Source organism: Equus asinus, chromosome 21, assembly GCF_041296235.1.
Source record: "Equus asinus isolate D_3611 breed Donkey chromosome 21, EquAss-T2T_v2, whole genome shotgun sequence".
Classification (NCBI taxonomy): Eukaryota; Metazoa; Chordata; class Mammalia; order Perissodactyla; family Equidae; genus Equus; species Equus asinus.
This window is the reverse complement of record NC_091810.1, coordinates 67,820,512-67,835,510: the sequence shown is the minus strand read 5'-3', so window position 1 is coordinate 67,835,510 and position 14,999 is coordinate 67,820,512. Positions and strand designations below refer to the sequence as shown.

At 39.8% G+C, this 14,999-nt stretch overlaps 1 protein-coding gene across 7 annotated transcripts in view; it reads right to left on the bottom strand.

Moving 5' to 3' along the window:
- The window catches only part of NEK10 (NIMA related kinase 10), a 214,473-nt gene that overhangs the window by 181,854 nt on the left and 17,620 nt on the right, over window positions 1-14,999 (bottom strand). For all 7 annotated transcript variants that reach the window (XM_044754603.2, XM_044754604.2, XM_014840925.3 and 4 more), the window contains 2 exons: window positions 8,004-8,134; window positions 6,243-6,341 (listed from right to left, as the gene is read on the bottom strand). In XM_044754603.2, coding sequence (XP_044610538.2) covers window positions 6,243-6,341; window positions 8,004-8,134 — 230 coding nt within the window. The remainder of the gene's footprint in view (window positions 1-6,242; window positions 6,342-8,003; window positions 8,135-14,999) is intronic.

Here is a 14,999-nt window from a genome sequence, read left to right as displayed (position 1 = left end):
CATCCGATGGATCGTGCTGGTCTCTAAAGTCAGAGAGACACTGAGCAGAAAGGACTGTCTTCTACATGTTTCTTCTACATCGTTGATGAGAGTGTCAGAGGTAGAAAGCTTTCAAATTTACTCATTACTAACTAGAATCCAGGCACTGTTACATGCCCAGTGGTACAGAAAAGACAAAACCACACACTTGTGTTCACAGAGCTGAGTGGGCGAGATAGAGTGATAGGAGTTGAAGTCAGAGAGCTGGCAGGAGCCAGATCTATAGGGCTTTGTAGAATAGAATAGGAACTTTGGACTTTATATTTTGGAAAGTCACTGGTAGGCTTTCAGCAGAGGACTGACATAATCTGACAGAGATTTTGAAAGGATTCTTCTGTATGTGGTGGTGAAAACAGTCTAGGGAGCCAAGGATCAAAGGAGGGAACCCAGTTAACCAAGTGTAATGGTCCAAGCAAGAGACGATGGCAGCTTGGACTAGGTTAATAGATGGCGAAGACTAAAGCTGAGGGGAGGGCAAGTTGAGTGAGAAAAATCAAAAGTCCTGTTTGAGGCATGTTAATTTTGAGATGCCCAAAGAAGAACAAGTCCATCAATCAATGTGAGAGACACAAGATGAATTTACAGAAAGAGAGAGCTGTACTTATAAAGCACAGTCTCTCAGAGCAAAGTTCACAGACTAGTTCAGAGATAAGTGGACTTTCATAAGTGGGAGTGTTTAGGGATTGGTTGACTTTAGCCATGGAGACGTGGTTCGTGGAACGTGTCTGTCGCTTATTGCCTGGCTCTCAGAAGCTCATGTACGGATGGGAAGCTGTGATTTATTGATTTGGCCAGGTTTAAAACTGGTTCTGGTGGTTACATGTAACCAAAGAATAAGCAGGCCTCTCCTGGAAAGGTGGGAACATTTTAATTTCGTGCCGGTTAGACGTCCAAGTGAATGAGTTTCGCAAGAAGCAGTAGTAAACAGTAGAAAAGAGAGAACACGATTACTGAAATGGTACTTTTCTGTGGTGCAAAACCAAAAACAAATTTTAAATATACTTTGATTAAAAAAGAGCCAGGGAATCAGCTAGGCATAGGAGAAAAGAGTACCAGTCAACACTTTGCCTCAGGATCATGAGCTTGTCCTTTCAGTATCCACATCTATCAAATGAGGCTGGACTGGATTTTTTCTTCAATATATATATTTTATATATATATATGTATATAATACATGTTTTTATATATATTGTATATAATATGTGCGTATGCATATGTACACACACGTATGCATATGTGTGCGTATGTATATGTATGTATACAGATGTGCGTGTGCATTTTAAGTTTGGCATATACTCTAAATAACATTTCAGGAGAAATAAAAATGTAAGAGCTAGATATTTGCTCCAAGTTAGGTGATGGGAAGAAAAGGAATCATTATTTGCTTGAGGATTACATGAGATCCTAGTTCTTGACGCTTATTTTCTTCCTTTCTACATTTAAGGTTCTAAAACTTAGAGCAAAAGGGAGACAAAAAGACAAGATCCTGAAGGATTCTCAGCCAATGATCTGGCTCTTTTAAAAATTCTACTCTGGATAAAAGCAGAATACAATTTTGTACGTATATAATAATCTCTCATATAAGTGAAGGAAAAAAGCTTAGAATTAAAAAAAAGATTAGAAAGAAATACAGCAAGAGTTAATGTAGCTATTTCAAAGAATGATATAAAGGGTAAATTTTCATTTTTTGTAATTTTATGTATTTTTCAAACTTTTCACAGTAATCAGAATAATTTTAATGCAAAAATTTCTACTTTATGAAGACTCAGCCTCCATGCTCACCAATAAAAGCAGCATCAACGTCTTGAGTTGGGGATAAGAGACCCAAGTGCTGTTCTCTAGGAGCTCAGTGTGTATTGGGGAGTGACACGGGCCCAGGGCCAAGGGAGGGGAGAGGAGGGGCCGGAACAGCCAGAAAGGCAAAGTGGTGGGGCAGCAGCATTCAGGAAGGGATGAATGTGGGCCGAGGCTCAGAGGTGAGAGAGAGAACAACTTTCCAAGGAATGATGAGGGGTTCACTCTCATCTTGGCGAGCCCAAATGATGCACTGGGCAGGAGCAAGAGATGAGGCCACGAAGGAACAAAATCGCAAAGGCCTTTGTGAACCAGCTAAGCTCCCTGAGCTGAGGTTCTACCCTGGTCATTAGAAGAATTTTTTAAGCACCTCAAGACCCAAACCTGAGACTCTTTTGGACCTTAATGAACCTTTATCTCTTTCCAATTCATGGGGCTAACCTGAAGGCCTGTCTGGGGAGGTTTGAACTATCTGACAGACTTTACCAAGGTGACCAGGATACTCTTGCTACTCTTTTCCTATACAAATAGGAAGCCTTCAAAGACTCCTATTGGCCTCTCTGCTACCTGATCAGATAAAATCACACAAAGAGCATCTCTCTATCAACTTTATATATTTTAAGAACTTAATCCAGACACTGAAGAGACTTTTGCTGCATCCTAATTTCTGGGCCTCTCCTCTCACCTGCCTGTGACAGGGTCTGCATAGCCAATGCTAAAGATCAGGTAAAGCTCAAAATAAGAGTCACTTGCATCTTGACCTAGGCCCTAGCATGGACATGGACAGCAAAGGTCTAGTTGGTAAACAAATGACTATGTAGGTCTTCCTGGCTAGTAGTTTTTATGAAGTTCCCAGAACACTTGTAATAGCATTTCTAATGAGATTGTGACAGTTTTGGCCAGATGTTTTCCCCCAACACAAGCAGTTCTTGAGCTCTTGTATAGTGTAAATATCTTCCCAATCTAGACTTCCTACAGAATTATTTCCAAAATATTTCAAATTTGCAGCAGGAATTTTAGGAACTTAGACATACTCATCTCTACAAAAGTTACAGGTGGGGCAAGAGGGGATATCCTGGCAATTCTAGGATAGCATTACCAGGAAGAGGTCCGTGCCCAGGATCCAAACGAGGGAACCCTTGGCTACCGAAGCAGAGTGTGCAAACTTAACCACTCAGCCACAAGGCTGGCCCAAAAAACATGCTTTTTTGAAGTCTCATATTGTCATCTTCCTTGTTAATACTGTCTTCTGCAATTGTCAAGTGGTCTGATTCTGCCAGGGCCTCATTTATCAGATTCCATCAGTTCAGCACCGTTATTCTCAGACACTGAAATTCTACATCTTTAGCCAAAGTCACAAGTTCATTTTACAAGAAGATTATGTTATATTTTCATTGTTTTATAGTATCTTCACATTGTTTCACAATCAGCAAGAAATGGACCAACAAAGATGGAGCTCAGAGGAGCAGACACAGAAAAGAGATATTTGAGTAGAGATCAATTTTATAAGTGGTCTGTTAATTAGTGAATTTGTCAATTTTGTGGCAACTTTTACTTCCCTATAAAACCTCATAACAATCTAGTCTTGGATACCAAGCACTCTTTGTACTTTCCCAGACAGGCAGATGAGATGAAAAGCAGTAGATTTATTTTCTAAAAGCAGACTGTACCGTAGACAAATAATGTTATGGCAGAAAGAAAAGTTGGAAGGTCAAAATTTTCTTCCATATCTTGCCACACATCAGGACTTACTACCATGTGTGACTAGGAGTAACCTCAAGTTCAAAGATAGTATTTTCACTTGCCCTTTGAGGTACACCATGAGGTGTTTGTAGTGTTACCTTATCTGACTCTGGATTAAGAAGTCGGGTCTCATTTCAGATGCCACCTGGCAATCTCATTTTTGAGAACAAAGGAATAATCACAGGTCAATCTTAGGAAGAGAACCGAGAAAGGAGGTAGCCATGAGTGTGGTTTAGGGGAAGAATGCAGTTGAGGAGAGTCAAGTAGGAGAAGATTGAGAACAATATCAGTTGGGCAAAAATTGAGAGACGAGTTGGAAGGGCTCTCACTTCATGGATAAGACTAAATACCCAATCAGCCATGTTCTCAGGGTAAAATTCAATGGCATAACATCCTGAATATGCCCTATCTTATCTACAATCAGAATTTGACCAAAGACCAAAGTCCACACCTCTCAATCTCATCCAACTTTTAGTTGTATTAATATAAATGGTTTATATTTACCATATTTTCCCTTGTATTGGGATAGAGGGTAATCGTTTTGCTGACCAGAGTAGACTCTGAAACCGCAGGAAGAAAAGGACCACATGTCCTATTCATCTTTGTAGTTTTATCCTCTCTTCCTTCTCTATCGCTTGCTCCCTCTCTTCCTTGCACATACTAGGTGCTTAACAATTGGTTTATTGAACTGAATCCAAGACTTCCAGCTAACATTAAATCTGATGTTCACAAATAAAGGGTTAGGAAACCATACCAGAAAAGGCTGTGAGATGTTATTCTTCTGTAACTCTAAAGTTAGAGGGAAAAGAGGAAAATGGAAGTTCTGCCAAACTTCCAAGGTTATATGGGGTGAGAAATAATGGAAGACCTTTATACTTAAGCCATCTTTTACCCAAGCCTGCTTTTAGAATAGAACTGAACATAACAATCTGTCAGCAGCCAAAGGATGACATAAAAGGATGCTCTTCATGTTCAACATTCCCAAATTCCTTCTCGTACTATGAAAGCAAAGACATCTACAATCATCTCTTCCTAGTTTTAAGATTTCCAGGGACTGCTCATGTTGCAAGCCAGTAACTCCAACCAACCTAAGATACCTCATTAATCATTAAGAATTTGAAAAGGTCTTGACAAGAGATCTCTTGACTTCAGAATTGTTAAGATCTTTTTCAAATGTTGGATGCCAACACTTGCCCAAATATTTTCCCTAACAATTGCCTTGTCTAGTGCCATTAGAGTGAGGATACATTGAGGCCTCTCACATCTTTAATACAGGAAATCTTCTGCCTTCTCCAAAGTGCCAACAAGAAAAAATGGCCTATTGGTCATCCCTTGAGGAGTCCATGATAGCTGTCTTCAAAACAAATTAGAAAACTTCATCTTCCAATGCCATTTCAGGCATAATTATTCTGCTACTAACCATTGTTCTACTCTGTTCAAGCTCAAGAAGAAAACAGCCCAGGACAACTTCAGGTCCCCTGCAGCGTTCATTAGTCTTTCAACAATCTTTGAGTATATTGTCAAGAACAGGGCAGCGGCCCAATTGCCTAACCATGGGAGAGATTCTAGGCTTCTTGTATCATGTGGACCAGTCTGACAATCCTCTGCTTAAACCAAGGACAAAGGTATGACAGATGCAGTCCCAATCCTAAATTTCTTAAACTAAACCAATATATTTGGCAGTCACTGTCCAATACTTAAATATGCAATACTAAATAACCCATCCAAAAGATCAAACCATTAGGCCACCACTTAGGGGTGTATTTTGTAGCTGATTCTTTATAGAGGACTCACCATGACGCTGTTCTACTTAAACTCAGCTATTGCACTGGACCAAATTAGAGTTTTATTTCAGTCAAGGCATTAAATTACTAACAGTTCTCCTATTTCCCAGGAGTAATTTTTTCCCATTCAGATATCTCAATCAGATATCTCAATAAAGTCTCATAGTGATGGCGAAGATTCAAGGTTCTTCATAGGCATCATTTCAGCCAGTGCTTGTGGGGAGAGAGTCTGGGTCTCCTGGGAAGAATAAAAGGCCAGGTCCTACCATGACGGAATGTTGGGAGCCTCCTTCATATCCGGCAGCAGCACAGCCAGCTCTCAATTCAAGTAGACCCAAACGGACTGCAATCCAGGACCAGTCAACGTCCCACTGAAAACCCCTATATTTGTGAGAGAGAATCTAGAGGACATGCTAACTAATCCTTCTCTACAGTCCCAACACTGCACCTGTGTTAAGACAAAGGAAAGCACATTTGTTTTGGTTCTGAAAAGAAACATCGTCATTGGGCTGTGACTGGATGTCACACACTAGTCTTCTCCCCAAAGTCCAGACGGGGGAAGCCCATGTAATCAGTCCTTGTATTGACTGCAGAAGTGTACCATGAGGATGTTGGCCATGGTGTTACCCAATGTCTCTTTCATAAGAACCCAGGCAATAAACTCCTTCTGAGTACCCAACCTCAAAATAAGGAAAACAGTGTAACTTGAGTGTTTTCTCATTATAAATTCGCCTCCTTCTAAATGGCCTTTGCTCTGTTTCATCCTCTAAGTACGTTGTGTTCAATCCTGTAAACTGCTTCAAACCATATGCTAGGAACAAGATATATAAAATATGCCATTCTTGGGTAAATGTCTGCTTGTCTTCCCTGGGACAATCTTACCTGCATATGAGTCTATTTTTCACCAAGGCTGTAAAGATCTCCTGAAACAGTTTATGCTGGGGATGTTTGCTGAAATTTCTCTCATTCTTGTAGTTTATACTAAGATGAAACAAACAGAAAAGCATTTTGTAATAAAAATTAGTTAGGCTCCTCAAAGTTACCAATACAGAGAAAGGTGACCTGTATTCATGCAAACATTGTAGGATCCTTAGAATTCAATATATTGCTAAAGGCAAGTATCAATTGTTAAAATAAGAACTAGAAATTCAATTACAAAGTTAAAAATAAAGATTATAGTCAAGCATATATATTTCATTTTAACATTAACTAAATTATTGCCTATAAGCTAGCTACAATTGGTCAGAGGAAGAAAAGGATATACAGAGAGAAAGAATGATTGGAGCACATTTTCTACACAGCTGTGCAATGGCACAGAAGGATTCCCTCCTTTCGCTTTTCTACCCACCCACGACCTCATTGGCTGCTATGGCTATTAACACTAGTGGGTGTCATACATATTTCCCTGTAGGTAATAAGGATTTATCAAACATAGTCTACACTCCTTCAATAGTGAGAGTTTTTGTGGTTGCTGATTGTCTGTATGTTGTGTGTGTGTGTGTGTTTAACAAAGTCTTAAGATATTCCAGCTTCAGCTTCTTTTTTTGACAGACCATCAAAGAGGTTAAAAATACTCCCAAAACATTCCACTTTAAAACTGGGAGAGGATAAGTGATAATGCACAAAAGGGTCACATTGCTACAGAACATATGATACAATATTTTTGTGCAAATTAGAAGAGACCAATTTTAAGATCTAGGCCAAATAAGCTGGAATTGCATGAGCATACCACCTCAAAGGTAAGTTCTGTAGCCTCATATTGCCATTTGTACCGTTCTGCCTTCACAGTCTTTCAGATGTCATTGGACAGTGTGCCCCTACCCCAGTCAGGTGAGGGCTGTGATGGCTTCTTACTACATGGACACTGGTAGACAGAAAATATAACACTTCTTAAAGAAGTTAGTGTTCCTCACTAAAAAATGTATTTTAAAAACATGAACTCATGTAACATCATGTGACTTTTGTGGACTATTAGATTCATTGTCATAAAATGACAGGGAAATAAAATCTTGGCCAAATAAATGACTGTTCTAGAATATTCATGTTGCTATTTCATGCCATTCATTATTTACATGGCACTTAGTGCCAAATAACCGGAGCACATTGTAAAACTGAGAGAACCAGCTCCTGGAAGGGGAGTGGCCCACGAGAATGTGGAGCTTCTAGAAGGTCTACATGGTGATGGCAGAGATAAACATGGGCTGACGCTTTCAATGTTAAAGGTGCGGTGCGACCTCTTCAACTGAAAGCATCAGTTGTTTTGACAACCAGTCTTTAGCCACCACATCTGTTCACAGCAACGGCTTCATTTATGCCCCCTCATTGTTGGCAAGATATGGACAGACCAAAAGCTGAAGACAGAGCTTGGAATCAGCCTAGCCACTTCCTCGTGGAGCAAAAGCCAAGTGTACGTCAGCAAGGTGTCCTGAAACTCCCAGGTCAGTTTCACCGGTAGTCTTTAAGCCTGTTATTTACACACTATTTCTGAAAATGGTTTAAGCACTAACAAAGTTATTAAATTAAGAGTCCTAATGGTAAATTTTGAAATGGATTTTAAATTTTAGCTTCCGTGACAAACTTAAATAAAGCTTGGGGCTAATTGGAATAGGTTGCTGAAGACAAGGGAGATACTGGATTTCTTACCTAAAATTTTCAAGTTCAACAGCTTCTGTGGACTCGTGCCACTGACCTCGAGCTCTATGTCCACTCGCCTTGATGGCGGGCTCAGACTTCGTCATGCTATTTTGGGCACTATCAAAGTTAATGGCTGGAAGCTACAGAAATAGAAGCACAGAGGACATGAGGATAACAATTCAGCACAGGATAAAGAAAGTAACAAGTGGAGGGAGGGAGGCAGGATGAAAGGAATGAGTTTTTTCCAAAGCCAACAATTAACATGACCGCTGTGTCAAATGTAGGGGTTTTCCAAGATGTAGACATCTTTGACTTAAACGTTTACTCTCTCTACCTTAAACTTCTTTATTTTTCTTCATGGCTTGTAACACCACCTGTCATATCTTACAGTTATTTATGTATTTTCAGTCTCCCTTGATTATACTGTCAGCTAGACACGAGCAGGAACTTTCCTGTTTCTGTTCAATGCTGTATCCCCAGCACCTCGAACAGTGCTGCGGATACAGGTCTGGGTGAGGCCTGGGCATTAGGAGTTTTGCAGTTTCATGGGGATTCAAATGTGCAACCAGAATAGAGAGTTTCTGGACTCAGCTAGAATATTCTGGTACGAAGTAGAGTCCCAAAATGAGAATGAGTAATCATTCATTCATTCCATTCATTCACTTATTTTTCAACATATACCAATCATACACATTGGTTGCCAGGTTTTAGGGATATAAAGGTAAAGAAGATTCTATCACTTTCGATCTGTCTGGACATCCTGATTACTCAATCATACTAATAAAAGTCATGAAAATATCTTATAGAATACACCACAAGAAAAGTAAAATTTTGCTTAAATTAACTACGACAACTTGAATATGCCCCCATTTATAATATGAACTGGTAATTATTTATATAATAGCCAAATTATCAGTATTCAGATAGTTTCACTTACTACTATTTACCTATAACTGGGATAACTCTGAGAACTGTTTCTTATATCACAGTAAAGCTGAGCATTGTAGAAACAAATACCCTATTCTTCCCAAAATACAAATGAGGGATATTCAAAATTAGCTAAATTATTACAAATGATGTAAGAAGAGCATAATACAACAAAATAAAGGATTCATTTTTCAGTAAATCATTCCATTTGATATATTATAATTATCCAGTAAAGCTACAATCTGTTGTACTTGTCATCCTGTTCCATCGAAGTATTTGATAGAAATTGCATAAAGACATCATTGCCTTATCCAAAGAGAACATGCCTGACTTCCCATAAGGCAATCAGCTTATGGAAAGATGCATTATAATAAGGATGCTGTTTAACTGATAACAAAAAGTCCCCCAAAACCCTTCTTCACCATATGCCAGCCACAGTTGAATTCTCAAAATATTAATAATAAATCTTCCACCCTGTAAAACTACCTGTCAATCTCAGTTCAGTGGGTCAATCCACAACCACCACAAGACAACAGGCCTTGGGCACTTGAGGCAGTAGAGCTTAGCAGTAAAGAGAACAAACTCTAGGCCAGACACCCTGTGTTTAAATCTACCATTAGACAGCTGTGTGATCTTGGAAGTTACTTAATCTCCCTGTGCATCAGTTCCATGTCATTAAAATGGAAATAATAATAATAATAGTATGGAGCTCAGAGTTATGAAAACTAAATGAGTTAGTATTTATAAAGCACTTGCTATGTGCCAGGTGTAGTTCTAAGTGCTTTATAAATACTCTTTTAATCCTCACAATTATTCTCATCGTATAGATAAATTTGCTAAATAAATAAAATTTGTCCTTACAAATTAGATGATTTCTGGATGTGATAACCCAGATGATATTGGACATGAAGTCACAGCAACAAGCAAATTTTCCTGTTACACAGCAAATGTAGTGATACAGCAAACAGAAGGTGGGTTTTCCAAGCCCAAGGGGTTTCGAACCCTCTTGCCATTACCATGACTCCCAGAATACGGATCGCAAGAGAGAAGATAGCCAGAATAGAGAAAACAAGCCCAGTCCACTCAGGGTAGAGGGGTGGAAAGCTGCACAGCTTGCAGGCATTCTGTTCACCAGCAGAGCAAGCAGCTGGTATTGGGAATCAACTCATGGAGACCCAGTGTATAAGATGGACTTGACATCCATAGCTACAAAGACAAGGAAATTAATAATAGGAACCTTGTAGTAACCAGCCCTAGACAAAAAGTAATGTGGGTTCAGACCCCAGTTCAAAAGCCAGAGCCTTTTCTCTTGGCTGTCTAATTCCTGTTTCCTTCTCTGTTTCCTTCATCATCTACCATATAAGCAGGTCCGGTAAAATCTGTGTGACAGTGCTCACCATCTGGTATAGCACAATCAGGCTATCTAGAGTGGCAGAGCCTGGTGAGTAGCCCCCTCACAGATTTCTGTTATGTTAAGCCATTGGTTCTGTTAAGCTACACTACATCTGACAGATTATTTTAGACAACCCAAAATCTGAAATTTCAGACATCGTAAATATAGCATAACACAAAATCACATGGATAATTTTACAGTGTGTCTTTCCTACAAGTGATGGACTTGCAGACTTCCAGATTTGAAAACTTCCCCAAAAGGCATAGGATCCAACCATCGATCATCATCATCATCATCACGACCATCATCATAGATAACACTCATAAGGTGCTTACCACTCGCCAGGCACTGTTCTAAGTGCTTTGCAGGTATTAAATTTATTTAATCCTCATAAAAACCCTATTTGGTAATTACCATTTGATAGATGAGAAAACTGAGGCACAGGGGCTGAGTGACTTAGGTTACATATCTTGCAAGGGGCAGAGCTGGGATTCGAATCCAGGCAATCTTGCTCCCTCTCCAACATTTTCAGTCCTCCAACATCTATTTCTGTATCTTCAATGACGAGAAACACTGTATCAAGTCAGCCCATTTGCCTTTCAGAGTTCTACTCTTCACACTGAATTGAAAATCTGTCTTTCTGTGTTGTGTCCCTGTCTTCTAGTCCAGAATCATCTCCTTTCACAGTATTGGAAAGGACTGAATTGTTTCTTTAAACATGTAGGGTGAGTAGTGCTGGGGTAACTCCCCAGACTCCATGCTGTGAGGACAAACAACCCTGTGGAGAGGCTCCCACCAAAAAGCATCACCAGTTTGCCAGCCAGGTGAGGCAGCCATCTTGGAAGTGGACCCTCCAGTCCCAGATGATGTTGACAGGACCACAACCCAGCTGACGCTGACTGCAATCCCATTAGAGACCTGAGCCAGAACCATCTAGGCAAGATGCTCTGAATTCATGACCCACATGATGGTGAGAGACAATAAATAATCATTGTTGTTTTAAACCACTACATTTTGGAATGATTTCCTGTGTAGCATTTGATAACAAATCCACTGTAGAATAAAATAAGATCCACAAGTCCATATGACATAAGGGAGTAAATGAAAAAATAAACAAAAAGCATAGAGTGAATAAAAAACTGTGTCCCAATTTCTGGCTGCATTACACTAGTCACCCGTCCCAGAAACCACAGTAGTGTTTGCCCACCGGCCATGTGCTGCAGGCTGTCACTTCTGATCACGTTTCAGGACTAGGCTCAGACAGCCTCCTGGTGAGCAGCTGCCCATGCCTTCCTGGGTCCAGCTGCTCACTCCCGCCCCAGTGGCATTGCTGTGCAAACCTCTCTTACAGTACTTAGCACAGTCTAATACAATGTCTAGTTGACACGTCAGCCTTTCCCCCACGCATTTGGCCACCCTGAGGGCAGCATCACATCTCTCCAACTTTGTGGCCTTAGCACCTCTGACAGAGTCTGGCACATAGTAGGTGTTCAAATGTGAAGCTGTTGAATGAATGCTTACCTTATCCCAAGTCTCTTTGCTAAACTGATTCGTCTGATTCACCACCTCCCAGTGAGTTTATCCAGTCAGCCCGTTTATTGCAGACACACAATTTACCAGATGTGTGAGACACTGGATATATAGTAAGCAGAACAGCCATGGTCTCTGTCTCCAAGGAGTTTACAGTCCCGTGGGGGTGGGGGAGGGGTTAAACTAGCATGAGAACGTGCTGCAAAATTAGTGAACAAGGATTTGTTGGGGTAGAAAGTAGAGGAGAGATAGGGTGGGTCTTGGACCAGGATGCCAGGAGTGTCCCAGAATATTCCAGGCAGATTTTTACACAGGTTGGAAGCCAGAGAAAAACTGCGTTCTAGAACCTGAAAGGTACCTGAGCAGCTTGAACAGTATGAGTGGAAAGGAAAGAGACTAGAGATTGAAGCAAAGGGCCTCCCTAACAATTTGATCATGTCACTTCTCTTTGAAAATTTCAACATTCCCTGTTGCTTATGGGATCAAATACAAAATTTGTAAATGAGCCTTCAGACACTGCATAATTTCTTCTAGCTTTATTATTCCTTCCACTAGAAATGTCTAGTCACCATTTTTCTTAAATGCTTGTTATCTTCTTTCCTTCAGATATCTGATTATTTTACTCACTTCACCTAGAATCCCTTTCCTATCAATGGATGGAAAGCCAGCCCATTTTTCAAGAACCATCTCCCTCCTTGGTTCTCAAGCTAAAAGTGGCTCTTCATCCTCCCCAAATCCATATCCCCACTCTCCGTCCAATCCATCCAGGATTCATGTCTTGACTTATCATATATCATAATTGTCCTTTCTATGCTGGTCTCTCAGAACACAAGATGCACGCCGTATACTCTTTCTCTTCACAGCATCTATCAAAACCTCTTTTATTTCAAGGCAATGAATGTAATGAATTAATTTTTCTTCTTTCTTCCATCTATTTTTTTAATTGCAAACCAATTTCTCAGCTGCCTGTAGCTTTAAATGTAGAAAAAAAATTGAATTCCACCTCTAGACAGATTATTTCAAGATTTGTGAAAACCTCTGATGAAACTTCCAACCAACTTTATAATTTCATTTTGCTTCAACAACTCTGGGACGATTCTTTTTCTTGAATTATTTGGTTTCACTGGGCTATGATTATTCCACCTCTGTTTGTGATGAAGTGGGGCCCCTCTTCCTCAGTGTGTCTCTGTCCCCACTTCAGTCCGACTGTAGGACTGTCCAACAGAACGGCAGGCTCTACTGTGGTGAAGAAAGATGCACAGAGGCACACAGAGCAAACAGTGAGGAGAAACAAAAGTAGAACACTGGAACATAATGAAACAATGAGGGAAGTGGCTTGGCTCATTAGAGGTTTAGATTTAGGACATTTAGTTCTTTGCAGTTCTCCTCCTAAACCCACAATGTCAATTTCCTTCGCAACCAGTTAATTGGCCATCTTGGCCTATTTGCAAATAACAGGCCAGGTCTTGTTAGAACAGAAATTCAGGTGAGTGGACCTTAATCCCAGGTTTCCCTTTTCAAATTGACTGCTAAAAATCTCCCAGCCAATTGTGTGGCCCACTTGCACATTTTGATGGGCATTTCTGCCTGTCTCTGACTCCCCCTTATTCCCAACTCTTGTTTTCTTGCTTCTTTGGTCCTGGTTTTAATTTATGATAACCTGTCACACTTTATATATTTTTATAAGCCTCCTTACATTCTTTCTGAAACAAGCAAGGTATAAATAAATTCTTGATTTATTCTTTCCAATATCTTTCTCCTCCTGTAAATGTCTGCACACTATTTTACAGAAAGAAGAACAGGGTGTTCAGAATAACATTTATTATTTCAAAATTACAAATGCATGAAAGTTTTATAAACTGAATTAGGAATGAATTCTGTGAACCTCAGGACCTTCATATAATTGAGGGCACTTATTTTCATTTTTTCTTAGAACAATCTACTTTCTGAATAATTCAAGAATTACAAATATGCATTTTTGTACGCATGAAATATTTTACAAAGAGATATGCCATGTGAACTTGTCAGAAAACAGACTGAAAATTCTAAAATTGGTTAGGGGGGAGGAGAGACTATTAAACTCACTTTAATTAACAAGGAAGTGGTGTTGAAAGGGAACACAATAGGTCTAGTCAGCATGAGCTTCAAAATTGGAAAATTAGAGCCAAAAAACCACCATTGGTGTTTCTTTTACCCTGGCCAGGAGGTTCTACATACTCATGTAGTGACCTAATTCTTAAGTCACAATTCAATTTAGCAAAAACTGACCAAAAACTCATCGAATAGAGGATGCATGAACCAGAGGCAAAGTCAAAGTTGCTGGCATTGGGAAATATACAATCTAGTCAGGAAATTAGACATGTAGACAAGTTCTTCCAAAATAAGGAAGAAAATAATGCCACAACAGTGGAAGAAGGTGCTTTGAGAAGAGACAGTTGACTTCTAGAACGGAAGATAAAGGAAAGCTTTTTTCTGGAAGGGGTGTTCTTAGATTTGGGTCTTGGAAACAGATAATGTTTTACAGGAAGAAAATTTGGGAGGAGGGTAAAGTTGGGAGAAGGGAATAGTAAAAGAAAAAGGTAGAAGTCTTTGACATTATGGTTCCGTCTTCGGATGTACAGTGAGACAGAATGGGAACTATAACCAAAACTGTGTGCTGAGCCATCTGGCTTTCCTTACTAAGAAAGAATGGACTTGACTTGGGCCAATCATTCAGGAAGGTTTGTGAGCAGTGAGCCAGGAAGATTATTTTTGCAGTGTGGAGACAGACAAAGGGTGAGCGTGACTGCTGAAATGGATGGATGAGAAGAAAAGATTTCCTGGAAGGTGGTGGCACTAATAACAGAGAAGAAGGAACTAACAGGAGAAAAGATATTTTAAGGCCATGCATACTCCAAATCAATGCTCATTCAACTATTTTTTTAAACTGTAATTCAACTACACGAGTCATTTAGAAGATATCTTCAGTGGTTAGTGGCACACATTGAAAAAATGGAGTGTTTGGGTTCAGATCTGTATTCCACCACTAGCTGTCTGTATGGTCTTGGATAAGCCACTTAACTTCTCTGTGCCTCAGTTTCCCAAACTGTCAAAGTGGGAGTTGTAGTTAGTAAGATGCAGGTAAAGCACCAGGAACATAGCAAGTGCTCCTAAAT